The 27,048-nt window shown below is 36.8% G+C and overlaps 1 protein-coding gene across 1 annotated transcript in view; it reads right to left on the bottom strand.

Moving 5' to 3' along the window:
• LOC145303982 (tachykinin-like peptides receptor 86C) overlaps positions 1-27,048 on the bottom strand; it is a 47,345-nt gene extending 20,297 nt beyond the window's left edge. The window contains exons 1-6 of the mRNA XM_080145703.1: positions 26,844-27,048; positions 24,669-24,735; positions 16,297-16,408; positions 15,511-15,612; positions 14,528-14,662; positions 12,475-12,561 (exon numbers count right to left, since the gene is read on the bottom strand). Of these exons, the coding sequence (XP_080001829.1) occupies positions 12,475-12,561; positions 14,528-14,662; positions 15,511-15,612; positions 16,297-16,408; positions 24,669-24,735; positions 26,844-26,858 (518 nt within the window). The 5' untranslated portion in view covers positions 26,859-27,048. The remainder of the gene's footprint in view (positions 1-12,474; positions 12,562-14,527; positions 14,663-15,510; positions 15,613-16,296; positions 16,409-24,668; positions 24,736-26,843) is intronic.

Here is a 27,048-nt window from a genome sequence, read left to right as displayed (position 1 = left end):
TCCCCAAAGTGGAGAGCCATCAATTAAGAAAACATTATTATAAAACTTTCAGGACTAGTGTAATAAACCCAATGTCCCCCCTTCCCTGATGTATTTATTATTCATGTATGTCACTATGTACTTAATGTGTAGCATATCTTTTTTTTGTCAGAAGCATAGTATTTACAAAATTAAGTTCTTCTTTAAGATTTAAAACTTTAGTTAGTTAATTTGTATTTTATAATACGATATAAAAATAAATAAATATGAAAAGTTAAAGTTGCTTTCCCTCAATGTACCTATCGATCACTGCCCCCCTCCTCCAGCTTTTTAATGAAATAATAAAGGGGGGGGGGTGGGTTGTCTTGTTCTAACCCTGCAGGAGTCTATAACCCTGCGGGGCTACACAGTGCCAAAGATAACCTAACCTAAAACGAAAAGAGAATATGCTCCAATAATGTTAACATCCTTGTTTATTCGTACTGTAATCTTTAATCTTTAAAAGTAAAAACTCAACTTTTTTCATATTTTTTTGCAGAGTTTATATTTATATTTTTTCAAAAAAAGGAAAAACATTTATTATTTCTACCAACGTCTATCTTAAAGTAAATTTTATTTTTTAGAACATCAAATTACACTAGTCCCAAAACTTTTATAATAACGTTTATTAATTCGTTGGCGTAACAACTTTGGAGACTTTTACTAAATTTTGGTTGGTTTGGTCATTTAGATTAAATATTCAAACAGAAAAGGTAATTTTGTGTATCACCATTTAGGATGTATAACAATTGTTGTACTTTGTCGCTAAGTACAACGCAACTGTACACAAAATTGTACACTTGTTATGCAGTTACTGTCAGGAATCTTAAGGGATAAGACAATCGCCGATAAATTGATGTTCATCCTCAAAGATAATACACAAAAATACTTCTTCTGTAAATTAGAATTGGAGGTTGAAACTATTGTACACTCTAATAAATGACCAACCAATCAGAATTCAATAAAGTCCACAAAGTTCTTAGGCCAACGAATAAGAAAAGTTTATAATAAAAATTTGGAGAATAGTAGAGAAACAGCCCATTGTCCCCTCCCACCCTGCAAAAGTGTACACTTATTATGCAGTAAAAGTACACTATACACAAATTAGCAATATTGTTGTAGTAATACTATTATGGTTTACATAATAATCAAGGACAATGGACCTAAAATTCATTTTCTTGGCTGTCTTAAGGTACTGGAACGAACGCAACTTTTCTTATTTTGGCTAATTTTGAAGAGTTTGGGGATCAGTGCACATAATGCCGCTGAATTTGTTACTGGCAATATTGTTATATTTTAATATGGTTTGGCAGTTAAACTTCACAGTAAAATATTTCTAAAATCGAACCTTTCATAACAGACAAACAGATGTTTTTTTCTGCTATGGTAGTCTATAAAAATCTGATATTCTTTAAAGGTTTGATCAAGCAAACTTCAATCTTTTTAAACACATATAATTAGAAATTAATTAGAAAGTTTTAAAGTTGCATATATACAAACTCCATGAATTGAATATTTAAAAGTTAAAATTGAAATTGTAATCTAATCCCATCTATTCAACTTTATGTTTCATCATTTAATTCTTAAAAAGTTAGCTTCATTAATATTTCTACAAAAATCTACAAAATTGCAGGGAAAAAATAGCGATCCTTAACTTCTTACGGGCCCAGAAAAGGTTTTAAACTTTTGAGATAGAGAATTTTCCCAGATAAATCGATCCTTGAAAAAATAAAACCTCCAAGAAGTATGGTTTTAGGCAACAAAAAGTATAGAGTAATGTAAATTGATATCAGAATTAATGTAAAAAAAAGAATATATAGGAAATATTTGCAGCAATGATAAAATATTCTTTGGAATTTGATCAAACTAATTCTAATTTTATTTGCAGTTGAATATTTAAGTCTATTATATCATTTCCACAGAATAGAGAGGAATAGATGTGAAAACTGTTCATAAATACATTTAAAAGTTAGTACTTCTGAGATTTAGATTTGTAGAAAATCCTTGGAGAACTTGCAAAGATCAGGGAGGGAGGGGACATTGGGGTGTTTATTACACTAGTCAAAATTTTTATAAAAACGTTTTTTTGTTCGTTTGCTTCACAATTTTGGAGACTTTGAAATTTTTGATTGTTTTGTTTATTATGGTCCAAACCTTTCAACCACTAATCGTAATCTACAGAAGGGATGATTTGGTGTTTTATTATTGGGGATGTACATCAATTCATCCGCCATTGTCTTTTCCCTTTAGATCCCTGTGGAAAAGTACACTTGTCAGGAAAAAATTAGATCCAGCCAGCGAAATAAATCTAAAATAATAAGTGCCATGTGGGACGTTAGAAAAATACGTCTAAACAGGGATCAGAGGAGAAGTGGAAAAGAAAACTCCTAAAAAAGAGATGGATTTATACGTATTTTTATGACGGCACACATGACACTTTTTAGCGCTTCAAAAAAAAGTTGGTTATTACTACTAAGCATTTCCACCCAAAATTGCGCAAAATCAGGAATCCTATTTTTTTTAACATTAATTCCGTAAAATTTGCTTAAAAGCTTCATAAACCAAGTTTTTTCTTTAAAAAAAATCATTGTGTTTCTTATACGATATGAAGAAAAAGAACAAAATATTATAACAATTTATTGACACTGAAATCAAGTGCTTTTAAAAAGTCAAACTGTATCTAATTCAAATAAAAGTCTTACATAATAAAAATTTTTAATTTTTTTAAAATTCAAGTTCTTTCGATTTTTAGCCAATATATAAATAAATAGTTAAACGCCAATCCTAGTAAAGTTAGTTGTTATTTGATTTGTTTTCAAACTCAAATGTATCCTTTGGTTTAGTAAATCTTTAATTAAAATGAATATATCCAATGACAAAAATAGTAGGAAAAATCTCAATATTGTAATCAAATATTGTTTTATTTACATTTTTCTTTGAACCCCAAACATTCATTTAAAATATATTTGAATTCTTAGTAATAATTTATTGTATATGATTTGATTATTTTTTAACTATGGGTTCTTTAGTCAATTTTTGACCACAGAAAACATTCCCTTTTTCTGATATTTTTAAAATAGATTGTATTAAAGGGGGAATCTTACATGGATTATTTGTTATTATTTTTGGGAAGGAAGAAAATAATGGAAAAGAAACGTGGGATTGGTTAACCCCTTACTGGGGCCCTGAACCTTCAGGCAGGCTACTGTGGTATGCGGCAGCTCTGGACCATGCAGAAACCAAGACATTATAGTGATGCCACGCACCTAGTTAAATCCCGTTATTCTACAATTATGAAGCCACCTGAAAAGATGTCAGATAACGGTACTGATTTTATCTCTCAGTTGTCCTGCAAATGGAGGGAGGGGTGTTACCCCTCCCTCTCCCATCTTAAGCACCGGAACCTTCCCCTTCACCCACCAAGTTATCAGCACCACCTCAACCCTGAGGATAAAGGATCTAAACCTGCCCTCACCTGATAGAATCACCCCCACACAAACTGTTGTTGTCACAAGTAATCATCAAACCTTCCCTCTTTAGTACCCAGACCTACCACTCAACCCCTCTATGCTTATCTACCTATTGTGCTGCTCCATGGGCTATCCTGCCTGCCCCAGACAGGGATAGCCATCTACCTAACCATTGCAATTATCTATGTTTTACTGTATGATTTATCTTTAACCATCTTTATTCCTAATCCATATGTATTTATATTATGGTTAACTGTATTCTTAATTCCCCCCACCCTTTCCAGGGATGGGGAATCATGATTGCCCAAACTGACTATTGTATATGTATTATAATGCTTTTATGTTATGATCATTTATTCCTATCCATGTAGTTATTGTTTGTTGTATATAGCTTTAGTATCCTTTAACCCTTCAATAAAGTGACAACTGAAATAGATGTTGATTCTTGTCTAGTGAATGCTAGAGAAGCGTAGCTTCTCTATAGTAAGGTGTCCACGTCTGTTCACACTGCCGTAGTCTTTATTCAAACTCTGGTGTCTGCCATTTACCCTAGGCGGATACCACAACTTTGGTGACAGCTGTGTGAGATTACGGCGAACCACAAGTGTAGAGCAGACGCGCATCTGAGGCTAAGGTACTCCCAGCAGTGAATCTGGCAAAACTGACGCAAGCAACCTGAATTACCCACCCTGGACAGCAAAGTTTAACTCTGCATCCGGCAGTTGTGGAAGCGAGACAGCGAAATTTGATGAATAACCGCGAGCAGCGCTGATATCTAACGGAGAATTGAGCGCCAAAAGGGCTGAAACAGGCCTGCGGACCGGCTGAAACAAGCCAAATAAGTGTAAACGGCTGAAAATAGGCCAATTTTACTGCAAGAGATAGCAGGATCCGAACCAGTGGCGCTAGCAGGACGGGACATTCCCTGCCGCCATCAGCTGGATTTGGATAAGCGGCGCTAGCAGGACGGGACATTCCCTGCCGCCGATAGGCTGAAACACGCCACATAGCTGCAAGCGGCGCTAGCAGGACGGGACATTCCCTGCCGCCGATAGGCTGAAACACGCCACATAGCTGCAAGCTGCGAGCCAACATACGAGTGTAGTGCATCAGAACAGAGAAAAACTACGTCAACTCCAAGTATCCTGAGAGGCTACAACGCAGCCACCCATCTAGAAAAAACAGATATTATGTTACATTGCAGGGATTACCACCCTGGTGTTATGGCCAAACAATAGATTTATGAGCAAAGCTTGGCAAACAAATTGTTGTGTTGTGATAAATCTAAGAATAGAACAGGCTTGGATTATTGTGTATTGTGATAACAGCTAAAAATAGAACAGAGTTGGTAAACAAATCTGTTATGCAATTGTGATAAGGACAAAAATAGAAGCTAGATGTAATATAATAAAGACCCTGATATACAATCAAATCACCTCAAGCCTATAGCACAACAACAATACACCCCTTATTCCAAGGGAGAGGGAGGAGCCCCTCTCCATTGAAGGCAAATACAATCAGGGTGATATAATAGATAAGCCTAGGATTAAGAAGAACAGGCACTATTATACCAGCACACAGTTACCTTCCTCCCTCACAGGGGAAACGGACGGAGTTACCCCCGTCCCCTCACGCGCTTCCCCCTTCCTACCCACACTAGACTAAGTCCGTCTGTAGTGTGGGGCTAGCGATCGAACACACAGAGCGCCATTCACGGGTAGCGCAACAGAGTGCGGAAAATATCATAAATCCAACGGACGAAGCGGACCAATGAGAGAGCGAGTTGAGGGGTGAGAGCGCGTTTTATCTGTGTGCGCGGATTGACGGTGCGTAAGCGCGCTGCACGGAAAGGAGATTTCACGCACACACACACACACACACCGGAGAGGGGCCACTCTATAGCATACATCAGAGATATTTTTTTAGGAGAAAAACTTGCAACCTCCTCCCTCCCTGTCTACAGTGTGATAAGGAAAACTAAACCAGTTCTTTAAACCCGCTCAGACCCTCAACATCTCCTAGCCCTGCCAACCCTACTTCAAAGCTGAGTGGTTAGTGAAACAAATATATGTATATATCAATACCCAAGTGATAAATAATGTTTTTTTTTTTTTGTATCATGGGTACAAGTAAGTGAATACTAACCCCACCATACAACACTGGAAACTGATATGGTAACTGAACGAAAGTACGCCCACCCTGTGGACATAGCCTGACTTGATGCCCCACACTGGGCAGTGGTGGTGTGTACCTGGACCATCGACCTCATAGTTGTGAACTTTATACAGAGGAAGCGTGATTTTCTTTGGAGCAAGGAGGAAAGCTAGCTAGCTCTGGGGATATTCTTATACACGTATATATATATATGGGAGTGTAGCCCTATATATATATATATAGTTAGCCTACCTATCCATATATCTACCAGCGGATACGCTCCTAGAGACATCTGTGGATCCCTAACATATTCCTTTTACCTTTAAGCTAAGATCCGCTGGTTATCACAGAAATCAAGAGCTATACTGGAAAGGAGAACAACTCAGGCTCAACAGTTAAACAAGACGTTGGCACCAACAGACCAACCCCCTGCTACTTATCATGGGGACGCGCCAGCCACAGAAACTCTTGAGCCAGGAGGACCGAGCCTACGGCTACGTGGACTACCACCCTAATTACACAGCTATAGTATTTATATTAGGGGTGAGCCGGCTCGAACCCCCTTGCGGCGCGGCTACTCTACTCTGCTCCTACATCCACAAGATAAGAACTTGGCAGCCCCTAGCCTGACGTGCGGAAATAGAAGACATACATGATTGGGCATTAACTGTGTGCCTAGGCCTGCTGCTGACACTGTGGTGGACAGAAGTCTTCATTTGGACCAGAACCACCAACATCTGTACCCCACCACTCTCTGCTTCTTCATACACGATACTGCTTCTGTTATTACTCTGGCCTACTGTGTTGAGTACAGTGGACATCAAACACATGCCAGGTCACAGACCCCTGGTCCCTGAGATGCCCTTGTCTGGAAGGGTGACTGAATGTCCGCTGCACCGCTCCTGTGCAGTTGGTGCTCAACACACGAGAAATAGCAATACTGGACTGGGGATTGCTGAACCTGTAGGTGTCCTCCTGGGGGTGTTGAACGATGCAACTGAGCCTAATGAGAAGGTGACAAGCTTCAGAGACTTAGTGGCCAGCCCCAAGATGGACACTACTACCAGAACTGAGATTTCAAAGGGGCCCAGCCCTAGGGCCAGTACCACCTGTTTCTGGGGTGGAAAGGTCCTCCCTGGCACTGGCCTCACCAATCTGGAGGATGGGGAGCTGTCCCAGGGGAATAGGCTCTTCACCCAGATGCCCAACGCGTACCTGGGGGTGGGGGAGCCGCCACCCAAGCCTCCCTGGGAGCCCCCAGGCATGGAACGACTGGGGACCGGCCTAAGGGTGGGGGCTGGTGACCTGCTGCAGTGGAAGACTTTACCCAGCACGGAGGGAGCAGGGTTGACCAGCAGCAGTGAGGCTGTTCCCCCACACTCCAAGACCAGATGCCGCTACTCTGTTGAACCACTGCACATGTCCCAGCCAAGTTCCCCCATGCTGCTGAAGATGGAGGCCCACCAGGATGCAGAGCTCCAACTAGGGAAGTCAATAAGAAGGCCACCCCTTGCCAAAACCAGAACCACCGCAGGGGCTCCCCACCAGCAGCTGACGGAGCCTGGCAGGGACGCAATACCAGCTGGCAACTCTGGCCCAACTCAGGTGGCTACCAACAGTCTGCTGACAGTCCGGAATACAGTTCAGGCTACCATCAGTATGGCATCTTCTGGGCCTTGCTGGTCCACCTGTGGGTACCTGTCCACCCACTGGCCACAGGTACCCCCCAGAGATCATAGCCCCCTTTCCGACTGGCACCATCAACAGCCTTTGCTACCAACCACCTGGCATACCCAGAGGCAGGATCCCTCATGTGGAGAAGCACCCGCAGAAGCTAAGGCCGAGGCTGGCCTCGCCACCCAGGGGAGGAGAGCCGCTGTTGGATGGAAGGAACCTGTGTGTATGGGGAGGAGGCTGAATGTAACCAAGGAGCCACCACAAGCAGCCCAGCACCGCCTGACCCCTAGTAGGGGAGGCCCTGTTTGTCAGCTGGTGCCCCAACTGGAGGAGGAGAGACCTGGCAGGTTGATACACCCTGGGGAAGCCGGCCTGATGGGACCCAGCTGGACGAAGGGGCGCTGCCGCTTCAACGGCCACACAGCCGCCAAGTGTAGAACCGGTTGGGACCGGGCAATGAAGAAACACCAGGCCGCCCAACAACCTGCATGCAACCAGTCTGCCACCCAGGTCCACCTGGAGGGAGATGCCCAGCCGTCACCCCAACTAGCTGCCGCCGCTGGGGCCGCGGCTACCCAGGAGTCTGTGTCTCAGATTGGGACCATGGTGGCCAGGATCAACGTGCTGGGAGGAGCGGCTGAACCCAACCGGGTTGGCCTGGACCTCAGCCGCAACCACAGGGGACCGGTGTCCGTAACCCCTGTCACCCCCAGCAAGAGGCAAGAGGCGCTAGCCAGCGAGTCTGAGTCGATGTATGGGACGCCAACCGGCGTCGCCACCTGGAAGGAACGAGAGGTGCTTCCCTGCACCACCAAGCTGATGTCTGGGGCGACAACCGTCGCCGCCACCTGTGAAGACTGGGGGGTGCTATCCAGCGCCCCACGCTGGTGCCTGGGGCGACAACCGTCGCCGCCACCGAGAGACCTGGACCCCTGTGGAGACTGGGGGGTGCTATCCAGCGCCCCCACACTGGTGCCTGGGGCGACAACCGTCGCCGCCACCGAGATACCTGGACCCCGGAATGAGCCCGCAGCCCCAGAGGAAGTGGTGACACCCGTCACCCCCAGCCAGCCAGAGCCCCCAGCCAGCAGGGAGAGTCCAGCTGTCCCTCACCCTCAACTGCATCCAGCTGTCTACCTCCCTCAACCAAGCCAGGGTAATTGTATTGCACTGGTGTACCAGGAAGTTTGGGCTGGGCCAAACTTGCCTGCGCCCCCTGCATCTGCCCCAGGAGCCAGGGTATCAGCCATTACCAGCCAAACTGAAGAAGCTTTGACCGCTGCCTGGGGAGTAACACAACTAGATGCGCCAAGTGCCGAGCCTAACCATAGAAGTAGAGGATCTCCAACAATTATGTCTACCCAAGATGGAGACAATGTGCCTGGACCCCTTCAGGCTAGGGGAGGAAATCCGGAGCCTTGTGCATCCAGTCCACTAGCAGCAGTGTCCGTGGATGGGCCTGTCTCCCAGCCAACTAGAGCGGAGCCACCCTTGCAGATCCAAGACAGCCTCCGGCATAAAGGGTGGACGGTTACCTTTCCCTACCCCGCAGGTCAGACTGCCATGCACCACCCTGCCAATGTCCAGAATGAGCCTGAAGGAGGCAACGCTCCTACAGTATGGCAACCACCACCTGCCCGCGTTGACAGAGACCCTGGAAGCCGAATGAACCTGACCAGCCCCGAGGGCGAAGAAACTGCGCCTGCATCCAGTAGCCAGCCTGCCAGCAGCAAGGTGACCAACACGATGGAGACCACCAGCCCAGTGGAGAAACCTGCAGAGGTGTATACCAGGCGGCTGTTGGTCCAAGCCCCCTCATGTGCTGTGCCACCCCTGGAGGTTGCCAGGGTGGCCTCAGAGGTACACATCCAACGGCCAGAAGATCCAACAGGACCAGCTACTCCAGCAGATATAGCCGATTCCGTTAGACCTGGGGAGGGCTGGAGTCCACCACCGTCCAGCAACTGGTACCCTGGCGGACCCATTCCACAAGGACAACAAACTGAAGGCCGCAACCACTGTCGGAAGTCTGGCGGTGCAGACAACCCCTCCAGCCTTCCGAGGGGAGAGTTGTGGTATGCGGCAGCTCTGGACCATGCAGAAACCAAGACATTATAGTGATGCCACGCACCTAGTTAAATCCCGTTATTCTACAATTATGAAGCCACCTGAAAAGATGTCAGATAACGGTACTGATTTTATCTCTCAGTTGTCCTGCAAATGGAGGGAGGGGTGTTACCCCTCCCTCTCCCATCTTAAGCACCGGAACCTTCCCCTTCACCCACCAAGTTATCAGCACCACCTCAACCCTGAGGATAAAGGATCTAAACCTGCCCTCACCTGATAGAATCACCCCCACACAAACTGTTGTTGTCACAAGTAATCATCAAACCTTCCCTCTTTAGTACCCAGACCTACCACTCAACCCCTCTATGCTTATCTACCTATTGTGCTGCTCCATGGGCTATCCTGCCTGCCCCAGACAGGGATAGCCATCTACCTAACCATTGCAATTATCTATGTTTTACTGTATGATTTATCTTTAACCATCTTTATTCCTAATCCATATGTATTTATATTATGGTTAACTGTATTCTTAATTCCCCCCACCCTTTCCAGGGATGGGGAATCATGATTGCCCAAACTGACTATTGTATATGTATTATAATGCTTTTATGTTATGATCATTTATTCCTATCCATGTAGTTATTGTTTGTTGTATATAGCTTTAGTATCCTTTAACCCTTCAATAAAGTGACAACTGAAATAGATGTTGATTCTTGTCTAGTGAATGCTAGAGAAGCGTAGCTTCTCTATAGTAAGGTGTCCACGTCTGTTCACACTGCCGTAGTCTTTATTCGAACTCTGGTGTCTGCCATTTACCCTAGGCGGATACCACACTACCATATACCTTATAAAACCTAACCTAATCTAGGTTGAAACCGTTATGCAGTTACTTATATGAAAATTATTTTTTGATTTATTTCACAATAAGGGGAGAGGGCATCCTTTTCTTGAACATACATTTTAAAGGAAACTTAAAAATAACATATTTCTTAATTATTTTCAAAGACAAATATGAAAATACTTGAATTAAACCCACACTTCAATTCATCTTAAATTCAAGATATTTAGGTTTTTATCAAAGACTAGCGGATACATTCCTATATAAGATCAGCTGTTTTTATTCATGTTTCTGGCTCTTTTAATAAATCATTTAATTTGCTTAGACTTTCTCTCCTTAAAATTTAACAGAAGCGTTACACTTTAAGACCAAACTACAAGACATCAAGGAGGCTGAAGACATTGGTCTGTTTGTTACACTAGTCCACAAAGTCCTCTAATAACGTTTTGTTATTCGTTGGGTTTACTACTTCGGATATTTACGTGATTTTTGATTGAATGTTTCATTAGGTTTAGTTTTCTAACATTTCATCCACTAATTTTAATGTACATGAGGGTTAATTTTGTTTATCATCATTGGGTATAATCATAAATTTATCGGCCATTGTCTTATCCCTTTAGATCCCTGCAGAAAAAAAAAGAATTATTCCCCTGGTAAGGTTTTTGTAAACCATTTATATCCATACATGGGATAAACTAATTATGAGAACACTGTTGTCTAAATAGAGGCATGTGGAAATACACATTCTTAATCTTATCCTATTATATAAAGTAATAAGATGCTGTGAGTATTGGTGCAAAAAATATGACGTAACAAAAAAAATTAGCCAATGAGAGGCCGTTATTGACCAATGGTAAAATTTATAGTGGCCTCTCATTGGCTAATTTTTTTTGTTACGTAATATTTTTTGCACCAATACTCACAGCATCAAGTAATAAGCTTTTTTTGTCTGTAGCGAAGGATTTTGCTAACCACTGAACCAATATGGTTCTCTTTTACAGTGAAGCTTCTTATAGGTCCAGGGAAGGTTTTTAACTATTTTGGGGGAAGGTATCCTCACCATCCCAATAAAAATGATGCCCTTATAAAAAAAAATATTTTGATTTTTCTTTCTAAAACTCAAATTAAAAATGGGAGGAGGCGACTTTTCCCTTATCCACCTTAAGTCCCCCTAGAGGCTTCTAGGGGTTCGTAGCCGCTAGTACATAGATATGACTGACACTAGGAATAATTACTTATCAAATCGTATTATAAACACCTTTCCAAGGATATGAAAATGTACAATTATAAGAATAAAACACATTTTTTTAGTCTAAAAAACTGGTTTTATTATTCTGATTGTAAATTTTTATATTTTAAGAAAAATGGATATAATACGATGCTATACATAAATTTTCTGTATGGCTAAGAACCAGTTTTAATCCATCGGATATTAATCAATTTCAATGTGGTACTGAAAATAAATTTCCCCCAGTGAAGAAAAAGATTTTGATTAAAACATGTAAACAAGAACATGATAAACTTGTATGCATAATATTTTTTTATTTCTAATTTTTTTGTTACAAGGCAATCATAAGGACAAACATATTAAGGGAATTAAATAATAATTATGAAGAATTTTTAAATATATAATTTATTTTTTCTGCTCTCAGAAAAAAATTAACAGTAGGTATTAAGGTAGTGTAATAAAAAATATTTTTCATCAAGAAAAAAACTATAATAGTTATTTCTCGCATCGTATTATAAACGGCTTTCCGCGGATATAGAAAGTACACCTTTGGCACCTCGGGGCTAAAAAAACTAGTTTTAATCTTTTGATTGTGCATTTTTATATTCGTAGAAAGCTGGATATAATTACGATGCTAGACATAGTTTTTTCGTATGGACGAGAACCGGTTCCTATCCACCGGATTCGAATGAATACGAGAAAAAACTTTCATAAACCAATTAATATTGTTTGTAAAAGGTATATACAAATTCGTCCTTTGAGGACCTTTCTCTTATTCTGTTTTTTGCCAAGTCATGCCATGAGTCTGACATAGCAGCAGTGTGCATTGTCTTTAAAGCAGTAATAAGTAACTGGACAAAGTGTCTCAAAAATCAGCCATGTGACGTCATAAAAATGAAGGAGATGAGAGTTGAAGTTGGAAGTTGGAAAGAAAAGAGATGGATAACCACTCATTTTTATGACGTCATATGGCTGATTTTTAAGATACATTGTCCAGTTACCAGTAACAATTCTAAACTCACCAGAAATCTTGTTTGGACTGAAATGGAATACCATCCGGCCACAGAAGAAAGCATACAGTGTGAGGGGTGGAACCAGGCTCCAATGAACTACCAAAGAAATTAGCGTTAAATATTCATATAGACTGACATAATAAGGGATGGAACCAGGCTTCAACAAACTTCTAAAGAATCTAAAGTGTGTTACCTTTTTATATGTTTCATTATTATTTCGCCACAACTTGGTCAAAAATACTCACAAATCAGACCTTTTTCAATTATACTCAAATGATTCCTTTACAAGCCCAATCAATCAGTTTTAAGATATCTTTATATTTCAAGGAAAATACCAAAAAGGCAAATTTTGGGTGTTACCTTATATACACAGATACCATAATATCAACAGAAAAAATACTTATTTTTACTTTTCTCTCATTAAATTGTCTATTCTTGACGGGATTTATGCATTGATTATACAAAAACATAATATTGGGTAGAAATTAATGTATTTCAAAGAAAGAAATTCGACATCTATCAATTCAGAGGACAGCTGCAACCTAGAGTTTACAGGATGTAGTTAAATACTTGTAAGCGATAATAATTAGCCCAAAAAGTAAAACAAAATTTTTTTTTTAATATGGTGAAAAAATGATAATCTAAATCTTAATTTTAGGGATGATGATCTTAAGGACGCTCTTACTGGTGGTGATGATGACCCAGATGGTATCAAAGTACATTAGCATTATGACAACTCATCTATTGAACTATGGTCCAATTTTTGTACTTGTAGCAGCCTTCTATAAAAAGTAGTAACAAGAAATACAAATACAAATGGTGCCCATATTAGCAAGTTGAATTGACAACAAATTTTTCCCTGTCAATATATCCACGTATATTCTATATCCAATGTTTCTTGCAATATTTTTCAAGCTGTCAAGTTTTTCATTTTTCATATTAAAAAGGATATTTTTTCAATATTTTATAAGGAAAGTCACAAAATGAAAAAGTTTTGTAAAAAAAAGTTTTATCACATGAGAAAAATGAAAAAAAAATATGGATGAAAACATACATAAGTAGCGAAGTATGACAAAATAGGATAAACAAACGGACAAAGTGAGTTAAAGAGCAGATTTTTATATAGAGATACAGATCTTAATAGCTAACCAGTTTTGTTAGCCTCGAGGGGCTGTATTTTATGATTTTTTTCTTCTAATATTGGTGGAAAATTGTAATTCGATGTTATACATGATTTTTCAATATGGCTGAGAACCGATTCTAATCCAGCGGATTTTGATCGGTTTGGAAGCCATCAGAAATAGACAGACAAACAGACAGACAGACAGACAGACAGACAGACAGACAGATAGATAGATAGTTACTAACCTGGTGCTACCAATCTTAGTATATAGAATGGTGGGTAAGCACAGGAGGGAGGACAGACAGATAGACAGACAGACAGACAGACAGACAGACAGACAGACAGACAGACAGACAGACAGACAGACAGACAGACAGACAGACAGACAGACAGACAGACAGACAGACAGACAGACAGACAGACAGACAGATAGACAGACAGACAGACAGACAGACAGACAGACAGACAGATAGATAGATAGATAGATAGATAGATAGATATATAGATAGATAGCTACTAACCTGGTGCTACCAATCTTAGTATATAGAATGGTGGGCAAGCACAGAAGGGAGGACAGGCAGACAGACAGAGAGACAGACAGACAGATAGATAGATAGACAGATAGATAGATAGATAGACAGATAGACAGATAGACAGATAGACAGATAGACAGATAGACAGATAGACAGATAGACAGATAGATAGATAGTTACTAACCTGGTGCTACCAATCTTAGTATATAGAATGGTGGGTAAGCAGAGGAGGGAGGACAGACAGATAGACAGACAGACAGACAGATAGATATAGATAGATAGATAGTTACTAACCTGGTGCTACCAATCTTAGTATATAGAATGGTGGGTAAGCAGAGGAGGGAGGACAGACAGATAGACAGACAGACAGACAGATAGATGGATAGATAGATAGATAGTTACTAACCTGGTGCTACCAATCTTAGTATATAGAATGGTGGGTAAGCAGAGGAGGGAGGACAGACAGATGACAAGGATGATCCCGCCCAGTGCGTGTACACGGCGGGGCTTCGGCCGCAGCGGCATCATAACAACATAATACCTGCCAAAATAGAAATGATTATAAAAACTAATATAAAGTAACAGTTTGGATATCCAACTTTAAAAAGATAATGGATGAATAAATGGATGGATGGACAGAGATATTATATCATATTAGGTAGTGGCAAAGTCTAATTGTTTTAGCGTTCTAAAAGTTATTGGTCCAAAAATGTTTTCACTCAATAAACTTCAAATTCATTAATTTTGACCAAAATGATTAAAAAATAAAGTGTATCTTTAAAGCACTAACGTAATAAAAACTAAAAAAATCAATTAATCTTAAATTAATTAATTAAAAACATTTTTTTGTCTATTTCTTATTGATGTTAGAAAGCTATAACAAATAGATTAATCTACGATTTAATCTAATAGTCTATCTATAAATCTATCTGTCTATCCATTTATATGTTCATCAATGAACACAGTAATAGTGTCTGACTGATTATGACGTAACAAAAAAAATTAGCCAATGAGAGGCCGTTATTGACCAATGGTAAAATTTATAGTGGCCTCTCATTGGCTAATTTTTTTTGTTACGTCATAATCAGTCAGACACTATTACTGTGTTCTTCATCAATCTATCTATACATCCATATATCTGTCCATCCATCTATCTGTCCATCCATCTATCTGTCCATCCATCTATCTGTCCATCCATCTATCTGTCCATCCATCTATCTGTCCATCCATCTATCTATCCATGAAATTACCTTTCTAAAGTTAAAGCTAGAAGGCTGAAAACTGAGACTGCAACTATGTACAGTGATGATTGTTCATCCATCTATCTGTCCATCTGTCTATCCGTCTATTTATCTATCTGTCCATCCATCTATCTATCTTTGAAATTACCTTTCTAAAGTTAAAGCTAGAAGACTGAAAACTGAGGCTGCAACCGTATATAATGACATAAAATTGTTAACCATGCAATAACCATATCCAAACTTCCAATTTCTGAAAAAAATGCATTTTCTAATTAACTGCAATTTTGACCTCTGAAAATGCAGGCTCATTTAGGGAACTAAAGTATAGATTAATTTACCCACATACCCTTGACCAGATGTCAAAGTTATTTGTTGAAACAATAACCTTTTAAGTTTGCCTAAAGTCCCTCCCTCTCTGGTTAAAGTAAAGTATCAGAAGGAAAATGGCATTGAAAACTTTTAATATATTTAATTTTGACTTGGCACAAAGCTACAATATATACTTTTATTAAAATGACAGGATATTTGTGTGTCTGTGTGTGTGCCTTTTGTGGCGTAGGATCTTTCTAACAGCAAAACCGATATGGTTCTTCTTTACATTAAGGCTTCTTTTTTTCCCAAGAAGCTTAATTGTTAAGGAGACCCTTATGTCGGTCTTAAGCTAAAGACACACTCATATAGACGGACAGACAGACATTCTGTTATTTTTATATAAGAAAAGAAGTAGCTTTTAGGATCTGTTTTAAAAGAGGTCAGAAATGGGCAACAAAATAGCCTTAAACCACCGTAAAGCTTGGGACTAAAATTAAACTTGTTCAAAAAAATCCCGTGTCCAATGTAAAGCTTCCCTAAAATTGAGAACCTAATCGTTTCATCAGTTAAAGAAATCTCAGACAAAACCTTACTACTTTTTATTATATGTTGGGATATTTACTTGTAAATCATATAATCCAGATTGAAGGCACAGTTGAACACACACATAGCCAGATCTGACAGAGCCAGGTGAGCCAGGAAATAGTTGGCTACATTCCTCATACTAGCATGACCTAGATAGATAGATACATAGCCAGATCTGACAGAGCCTGGTAAGCCAGGAAATAGTTTACTACATTCCTCATACTAGCATGACCTAGGTAGATAGATAGATAGATACATAGCCAGATCTGACAGAGCCAGGTGAGCCAGGAAATAGTTGGCTACATTCCTCATACTAGCATGACCTAGGTAGATAGATACATAGCCAGATCTGACAGAGCCAGGTGAGCCAGGAAATAGTTGGCTACATTCCTCATACTAGCATGACCTAGGTAGATAGATAGATAGATACATAACCAGATCTGACAGAGCCAGGTAAGCCAGGAAATAGTTGGCTACATTCCTCATACTAGCATGACCTAGATAGATAGATAGATAGATAGATAGATTAATAGATACATAGCCAGATCTGACAGAGCCAGGTAAGCCAGGAATCAGTTGGCTACATTCCTCATACTAGCATGACCTAGATAGATAGATAGATCGATAGATACATAGCCAGATCTGACAGAGCCAGGTGAGCCAAGAAATAGTTGGCTACGTTCCTCATACTAGCATGACCTAGATAGATAGATAGTTTGATAGATACATAGCCAGATCTGACAGAGCCAGGTGAGCCAGGAAATAGTTGGCTACATTCCTCATACTAGCATGACCTAGATAGATAGAAAGATAGATATAGTCCACATAGAATGAAAAACAAAAGTTTATTTGTAATAGATAGATAGATAGATAGATAGATAGTTAGATAGATAGATAGATAGATAGATAGATAGATAGATAGATAGATAGATAGATAGATAGATAGATAGATAGATAGATAGATAGATAGATAGATAGATAGATAGATAGATAGATAGATAGATAGATAGATAGATAGATAGATAGATAGATAGATAGATAGATAGATAGATAGATAGATAGATAGATAGATAGATAGATAGATAGATAGATAGATAGATAGAAATATTTGAATAAAGATATTCATAATTAATTAGGTAAAAATATACAAATAAGGTCTATGCCACGATGAAGTACACGTGGTCCTACTCACAGATAAACAGGGATAGACCAATACAATACAAATTATTTTCTTCAAAATTCTTTAATCTGACATTGAGATCTGTATTTTAGGGGTATTTGATCAATTAAAAAGTCATTTTCTACATCTATTTTAGGATTTGACAAATCAGCTTATAGTGCCTATAAAAAATGATGTCATACAATACAAATGACCAATGAAATGTCTATACGAATAAGAAAACATTATTATAAAACTTTGGGGACTAGTGTAATATACAGCCCAATGTCCCCTCTATGAGTACATTATGATAATATGCAGAATGTTTATTAGATTAGGTTAAAAGCTTATTAACATGACTCACCCGCCTTACCACTTATGTACGTTAGATGTTAGTTTTCTTGGTTTAGGAGCGAAGCTACTATAAAAGTCTTTAGCATTTGTCTGTCCGTTTTACAGATCATTTGTCGTAGCATGCATATGCATAAAGTGCCCCCTCCCCCCCAAAAAATGACGTCAGAATAAATTTACCATTGGTCTATTACAATGCTTACTGTCCTATCATTGGTCATTTTATTTTATGACGTCATTTTTTTGGAGGCACTTTACGCTGTTTCCATGCTTATAAGATTAAATCCGGCAACACATAGTTGAATTGACAACCTTTTTATCTGCCCCCCAATTATTATTTTAAATTTATTTCGCTTGTTGGCTATACCTTATTCTTCGGTCACTAGGTCAGCAAGATCTTGAAAAAATCCTTTTTGTAGTTCTTAATATGGAAAACTTTTAATTCAAGACTTGATCATAGAAATACTTCAGTTACAACATTGTTGCATATTAATCGTAGGATTCATAGGATTAATCATTTCATAAGTCTTTTTCCACCAAGGCTCTGCGACTTTATATTAAATTCTATTGAATTTGACGAAATGAAAATAATGTTTAGAGATCGATTTTATTGCATTTTAAGTACTTTTTAGTTGTGTAAGTTTTGATGTTTTTTGCAACACATGATATTTTATTAAAATTTAACAATATACAATAACATAAAACTGAAATTAAATATTTATCTCATTCTATTTAGGGATAAGACACTGGCATACAAATTGATGTATTTACCCAATCATGATACAAAAAAAGTTACCCTTTCTGGAGATTACAATTAGTTATTGAAATGATTGGACACTTAACTTAATGAACTAGCAATTAATATTTAACAAAGTTGTAAATTCAACGACTATGAATTTATTGTAAAACTTTGGGGACTAGTGTAATTAACAGCCCAATGACTCCTTCCTCCCTGCATTTAAATACAAAATTTACAAAATACAACGGGCGCGCGGGGGGGAATAAAAAGTCCCCACCCTCTTATAAAACCAAAAATTGAAATTCCTTCAAACACAGGCATGTTGCATATCAAAATGACCGCATTGAAATGCTGATTACATAGGTATCTGAAAACCGTTTTGAAAAATATTGATTCAGTCTGAAATGATTTTCAAATAACCTACCAAAATGAACAATTTTGACTAAATCAGCTGTTTTTAGGTACTTAATGAGCTCTTATTCGAACTAGGAGCAATATTTTTCAAAACGGTTTTCAGATTCGTAATCAGCATTTCAATGCGGTCATTTTGATATGCAACATTCCCCCCCGCGCGCCCGTTGTTTTTGGATTAAAAAACCTGTTTCACAGGGTTTTATATTGGCCCAGTAACCCTTGCCAATGTGAAAAAATGTGAAATTCCAAAAAAGTTGGAAATCAACCCGCCTTGTCCCCCGCAGAAATATGCATAAAAAAATACCGCCATTCCCACCCTTATTTCAAATAACTCAAAAAAAAAGCGGTGGGGGTGTTTAGTGCTCGACAGGCAATTTTGTGGAAAGCACCTAGAGCCCATTGTAAAGAAAGAGTGTATTAGAAAATGAAGATAAATTGTGTTTTTTTCAATCCTATTTTTTTCAATTTTCTTTCTATTTTCTTTTTCGTCTTTTGTTGTTGTAAAAATTTTTTTTTTTAAAGAAGCTTTTCTATGATCCAAATCAGATGTATGACCTTATGTACATCTGACCTTACATAACGGATAGCTCTTATAGATTATCTCAGCATGCTTGAATTGTCCTATAGATTTTAAACTTGACGTGATGATTCCTGTAACGGGTGGGTACAATACAGAAAGCGTAACGATTCTATATTCATATGTCCGTATCAAGTATCTTGTATTAAATTTTAAATCTTTATGGTTTAGAACAGGTTTTAATCCAGCTGAAATTAATCGTATTGGGGGCCATAATCATAAACCTTGAATTTCTTTAAAATATTCAATGCAGAAAAAGTTCCTACTTTTTTCTTCTGAAAAATGAAAATTCGTTAAATTAATAAAGAAATTCAACTGTCAAGGGGACAAAAAATGTAAATAGCGGAAATGAGAAAAATGAAAAATAACGTCAGCCACAAAAATTCAAATTCTCAATGAATTCGGAATTTTTATTTTAAAAAAATAACGTCAGCCACAAAAATTCCATTTCTCAATGAATTTGGAATTTTTATTTTTTCACCTGTTTTTGTATCTTAAAAGTTAAAGTTTTCAGAAAGGTACAAAGGTACAAAGTACTAACATTAACATTTTTAAAGCGAAGCTTTTATATAATTAGGATCATTACGTACGTACTTAAGTAAAGATTACCTCTTTTTGTCAAGTTAAACATTTTAGAATTGTTCTATCAATTTCAAACTTTGGATGATGATTCCTGTAACATTAAGGTACGATTTAGAACTCTATAAACGTTACCATAAAGTCCGTATGCCCATATAAAACTTTTTATCTTTTGACAACAAACTTCTCTGATTTTTTTATATCTTTAAATTACTAGTCTGTTTATCAAGTTATGACAACTTACAAGTGTTCATATTCGTTTGTTTTACCGTTTGATTTCAGAACTTTTCTTTTATGGCTGTTTTCAAACTAGAATCTATAGTAAATAAATTGTTTACGAGAGCTTAAATAAAAATAATACATTGCGCTTATAAATTTAATACAGGAAATAATAGAGAAAAACATTTTAATTGCAAATGTTAATCAACTTTATAATTTACAGGGAGGGAGGGGACATTTTGACGTAAATTTCATTGGTATTCAAAGTTTTATTACCACGTTATCTTAATTGTTGGCTAAAAAAACTTTGGGTACTTTTATTGGTTTCCATTGGTTTTAAAGTAAAGTAAAGTAAAGGTAAACCTTTTTAACCAATGATTGTCATCAGCAGAGGGGGTAATTTTTTTATTATCAATAGGGATGTCTATTGTCTTATCCCTTGAGGTCCCTGATAATTCTTAATTAAATGTATTTTTTTTGCAAAAAATGGCAGAAATGAACATTTTAATTAATTCATTTGTGGGGGCCCAATTTCAGAATAGTTATGTAACTAAATAATAAAACGAGAAAAAAATGTTTCATTAAGGATTTTCCTCACAAATATAAAAAAATATTTAAATAAAAGCAAAGCTATAAATTAGGTGGGTAGGGAAAAAAGGAACATTAACACTTGTAGATTGTTAGTACTTAATAACCTTGTTGTCATAAGAATCATTATAAAAAAAATCAGATGAATTGGATAATTAGACTAGAACGTTCAGAAAATTAACATGTTTCAAATGTAATGATTATACAGTTGCTACGCTTTCTAATTTGTACCTTTTTGTTACAGGAATCATTATGATAATTCTAACATGCCTAAATTAACTTTTAGACGTTATGGACAGACCCTAATTAAAGAAAAGCTTCGTTTTAAACAAAAGTTAGTGACATAATGCTGCTAAATGTAAAATTAGAGAAATAGAGTTGCTGCGCTACTTAAATTTATATTTCACAAAACAAAACAACAAAAAAACAATATATATAAACTTAAAAATGTTAATAAGGCTGTGTATTTTAATAAGAAAATTATAATCTAAACAAGGATGAAAACGTCAAGAAGTATTAATGTACAAAAATACAAGGATGGACAAACCGACAAAATGAGTTAGAGAGCAGATGTTTAGTGGAAGGAAAATTTAGAAAAAAGAAAATCTAGAAGCCCTATAAAATTACATAATTATAGGCCAATTTTAGCATTAACTGCAAACCGACGGACAACTTAAATTACATAATGGATGTCCATAGGTATAGGGAATCTGCACAAAAAATTCAGCCGTTTATCTTGAATAGGAACTGTGAAAATCAAGTTTCCCCCAATGTTTTAGACATTTCAAATCAAAGAGTAGCTCCTCTCCTTATTAATCTTTTGACTAATTCAGGGAGGAAGGGGACTTGGGACTGTTTATTACACTCCAAAGTTTTATAACACTTTTATCTTATTCGTTGGTTTAACAACTTTGGTGACTTTTATTGAATTTTGATTTGTTTGTGCTTTAATTTGAGTGTCCAAACGTTTCAAGCACTAATTGTTATCTACACAAAGGGGTTAATTTTGTACATTGTCATTGGGGATATGCATTAATTTATCGGCCATTGTCTTGTCCCTGGACTAATTACTTTAAAAGCAAAAGTTGTTGAGAACCTATCAAATTAAACTTTTTAATCTCGTGGATTTTAAATGGAAATAAAGTAAAACAAGTACAATATCGTCCATAGGTAAAGTAGCTATTTGCCAATCTTCTATAATACAAGGTAGAACGATCTGTCCGTCTGTCTGTCTGAAGATTAAGATATCAGTAACCACTGAACTGATTTGGACAACTCTATGGTTTTGATACAATACATATTTTTACAATAAGCCTTAAAAATGTTTTTTTTTTAATCGGCCAATGAAAGAATTTGATGATTGCTAGTGTTGATACGCTGGATCAATTCTACTTTGATGTTACAGGAATCATCGTATTAAGTTTTAAAATTGATAAGACTATTCGAACATAATAATAACAATCTAACCGTTACGGACGAACGTACAAACGAGCCTAATTATAGAAAATATAAAAAATCTAGTTATGATAAAGTTTAAAGGGGCCTAAATAATAATCTACAAGTAAAGTGCAATAAACTGAGTATTTAGTGATAAATCAAAAGTTTCTATGGTACAGTCTCATATTATGCGAATTGAAAACGTACCACAAGCCCCCCCCCCCCTTCTCTAAATACGTGTAAAATCAAGGGGTACAGACAATTTGACACTTGACGATTCATTACTGAAAGAAATTTTTAATTTGAGAAATGCTGGAGATTTTTAAACTGTCTTTTAAAAAAAACCTAAACTAGCGGCTGTGCGACTGGTATCTTAGAAATTAAATAGCCTAAAACCATCCCGGGGCATAAGGGAAGCTCCCCTAAGATGAAGTACTCAATCGTTTCTGCAGTTATCGAAATCTTAAGCAACAGACAAAATTATATAAAAGGATTATGTACTACACGGAAAGGGGGAAGAGAAGCATAAAACGAAATTTTGCCAATTTTTGTATATGAAAAAAACTTTTTAAAAGTTTGTTATGCTAAACTTTTATGATTAATTATTTCAGTTTTATCAGTTTAGACAAACATTTATACAATGCAATATCAATATCAAAATTAAGTTTTAAAATGATAGTACCATTCTAAAAATCACAATCAAAGCTATTATTACGGTCTGACAGACGGACGGTAACACCCAAATTTAGTAAAGCTTCGCTTCTCAAAGAACAAAGCAATAAAATTTGTGTAAATATCAATGTTTTTTGTTGAATGTATGACACATTGCAAAGAAAAAATGACATTTTTTGCATTTTCTATTCATGATGAGTGTATGTCAGGGATCTAAATGGATAAGACAATGGCCTATAAATTGATGTACATACCCAATGATGATACTCAAAATTATACCTTCTAGAGATTACAATTAGTGGTTGAAACGTCTGAACACTCAACTCAATGAAAAAACTAAACAAAATTCACCAAAGTCCCCAAAGTTTTGAAGCCAACGAATAAACATTATTTTAAAACTTTGGGGACTAGAATAATAAACACCTCATTGTCCCCCCTCTCACTGCATGTATGTATGTATATATGAATGATAATACGTTGCACTAATGGATATATGATACTTAGATATTGTGCCTCAGGAATTTTTGTCGTAAATTTAGGTTGCTAATTTAGTTCTTAGATATTGGCCAATACGTTCCTCCATTGTAAAGTAATTAGGGGAGGGGAGGGGGGTAGAGGGCATTGTTATATTAGCCAGCTAGGAAAAAACAATTTATTAAGGTATGCGAAAATCTCTCACAATATCCACATATTCTATATTCATTGGTGCAAGATGCCTCTAGAGGCTTCTGTAGAAAACAATGTTGAGGGTTGTAAATTTTGGACTAGGGTGAATGAATCCTCCCCGAAAATATTTCTTGTTAAGTCTTCCTGGGGGAAGAAGCGTTTCAGCGGTTAGCGAGATAGTTTGGTATAGATAGACAGACATCCTGTTACTATAAAATAATTATATTTGTATTTAACGGCTCTAAGCCCGCGAGACTCCTTCCCTACGGGTTACTATAAATGCAAAAGACTTTTCACCTCTACTTAATTTATGTCAGTTTAACTTTAGAAAAGCATTTAACATGCATTAATTTATATATTTCAACTACAATTAATGGGGAAGTGTTTTTTTGTAACTGGACAAAGTGTCTCAAAAATCAGCCACGAGACGTCATAAAAATGAGGGAGGTGAGAGGAGAAGAAAAACCCTAAAAAAACTGATGGGTAATTTTTATGACGTCCCATGGCTGATTTTTGAGACACTTTTTCCAGTTACGTGTTTTTTTCAGTCTTATAGTTAAAATAAATAGTACCTTATTACATTTTGCTACTAGATCATGTATTATCTTTTATTATTATAAAAACGTCTGGATCATGAAAAGGAAACAAAGTAGAGGTTATCGTTTTATTTTCTCAGGAGCTTTCGATAGGATATTTTAGGTTTGGTTAAGTAAATGTTAATGATTGCCCCGCATGGTTAGGAAATAAACTACTGTTTAATTTCGACGAAACCCGCTACTTCGTTTTTATTCAATTATTCTAACTTTTTAATAAACTTTTGATAACAACTTGGATGGCTTATTGAATCTTTTTACATTTTAACAATTTCAGTATATCATTATGAGGGATTTACATCTATTCATCGTCAATTGTCTAATCCTTTAAGATCCCCGGGTTTAAAAAGTAATTAAATCCATTATGAACATTCATTCAAATTTAAATGAATTTTTATTTTAAAAAGGTACTTACATATAATAATCCAGATAACAATAAGATTCATTGTGATAGCTACAGTCAGCATCCCTCCATATACAATCTAAAATAAAAAACATTTACATTAATACAGTTTTTGGGCGGTTTCCCTCTCACAAAGTTATCAATCGAGCACAGAAAACTCTACAATTGATAATAAAAGAGGAATATAAGTTTCTTTGTTGTCTATTACTTTATTTCAGGTTAGGTTAGGTTATAGTGGGTACTGGGTAGCCCTGCAAGGGTTAGGGATAGAAAAAAAATTTCAATTTATTTGGAAAATAAGTTATGGGTTTCAATGGTCAATGTGTACTTTAAGGAAAAGTATTATTAAGGTATATTTCACAATTCTATTTTTGCATTCAAAATCTACATGGAAGCTTTATTGGAAATGATAGTAACCCCCCCCCCCCCATTACAACCAAAACTTATTATTTGCTTAATAAAGTCTAGAGGCAAAATCACTATTTTATTTCAAAATTATGTAAAGCTGAAATTAAATTATTTGTTTGTTTTGCGGGCAAGGGTGGGCAACAGGGAGGGAGAGGACATTGGGCTGTTTATTACACTAGTCCTTAAAGTTTTATAAAAACACTTTCTTTTTCATTGGCATTGAATTTTGATTGGTTGGTTCATTAACTTAGGTGTCCAAACGTTTCAACTACTAATTGTATTTTACAGAAGGTGTAATTTTGTGTATCGTCATTGGTGATGTACATCAGTTTATCGGTCATTGTCTTATCCCTTTAGATAACTTGTAGGCCTGATTTGATACAGCTGTAGGGAATAGCAAAATATTTTCAATCAAATATTTTATTTACCTTTCTCAAATTAATATTTGCTTATTTCCAGGGAGCGAGAGGACATTGGACTAGAAATTATAATGACCCCAAAAAGTTTAGGAACTATTTTGCCGGTGCAGTGGTTGGATTGGAATTTTATGGGTCTAATTGTGATTGGTCTGTACAAAGTAACAGTATCTTAACTTTTCCACCAATAAAGGGTGATTTTGTTGATCATAGTTAAGTTTTACATCAATATATAGTCAATTGGCGTATGGATATTAATAAAACTATTTTGCTCCGATTTACTTTAAATTTTGAAGATGTGTAATGAATTATATCTTAAAACTTTGGGTACCCGTGTAATTTATACCCGCCAATTCATTCCATGATTTTTAAGATTATTTATTTAGAATTATAATAAAATATAGATTTCCTAAATATTTCTAAGAAAAATCCATATTTCCTATATTTTTAAGATTGAAATTTATACAATTTCTAGAAATTTAATAAATAGGATAAGATTGTGATACAAATTTTAAATTCTTGTGGTCAAATTAAATTAGAATCTTAAAGATTTTATCATTTAAATTTAAAAATATTTTAAAATGGTTTTATAAATACATCATATTGCTCTAAAGTTCAAAGAGTGAAAAGCAGGGTTCGGAAGCCGCGCCTCAGCCGCGCATGAGCCTCAGTTTTAAACCTGCTTGTGAGCAGAAAAATAAATTTCAGAAAGAAGGATTGTCTGCCAAAGAGCAGTTTTATACATCCAGCTAAATTTTATAGTGATAAAATGACGATTTCAGTGAGGCTTACACGCGGCTTCCGATCCCTGGTAAAAAGGATTCAATATTTAATAAAAAAAACTGTAAAACACCGAATTCGAATTTCAAAAAAAGAACTTTTAAAATCTGTTAAACGGCTGAATAAAAACATATGTTTGTACATCAAGGCAAAAATGAAAAAAACTAACTTCGAGCGGTTGGCTATATATTTCTTTTTCGGGCATCTACATACGCTGCAAGATAACTAAGTATCTGTCTGTTATAGATTATTTGTAGGCATTCTTTTGCATGTTATAGCGAGGTTTGTAACCAAAAAGTCAGGGATCTAAAGGGATAAGACAATAGCCAATAAATTGATGTACACCCCTAAAGATGGTACACAAAGTTAACACTTCTGTAAATTACAATTAGTGGTTGAAACGTTTGGACACTCAACTTATTGATAAACCAATTATAATTCACTAAAAGTCCCCAAGGTTGTTAAGCCAACGAATAAAAAAACGTTATTAAAAACTTTGGGAACTAGTGTAATAAAATGCACATTGTCACCTCTCTCTCTGCATTTTTATTGTCCAAGGATAAGAAAATAAAAACTACACTACCTGCCAACCCGACATAGTTCTTCTAGTCTATATTTCACTTCAGTTAGAAACAATTATTTTTATTTATTTCTACTTGAAAAAATTTCATTTCTTTAATTATCATTGTTATTTTTAACAAGTTTGTTATTTCTGATTTGACAATTTTTTTATAACTTTTTTCTAACTTTGAATGTTTGTCTGTCAAGAGCGAATGATCTAAAATGAC

Source organism: Acartia tonsa, chromosome 13 (genome assembly GCF_053477335.1).
Source record: "Acartia tonsa isolate MP-2025a chromosome 13, ASM5347733v1, whole genome shotgun sequence".
Lineage (NCBI taxonomy): Eukaryota > Metazoa > Arthropoda > Copepoda > Calanoida > Acartiidae > Acartia > Acartia tonsa.
Note: the sequence above shows the minus strand (reverse complement) of the source record. Positions and strands in the feature narration are given on the sequence as shown.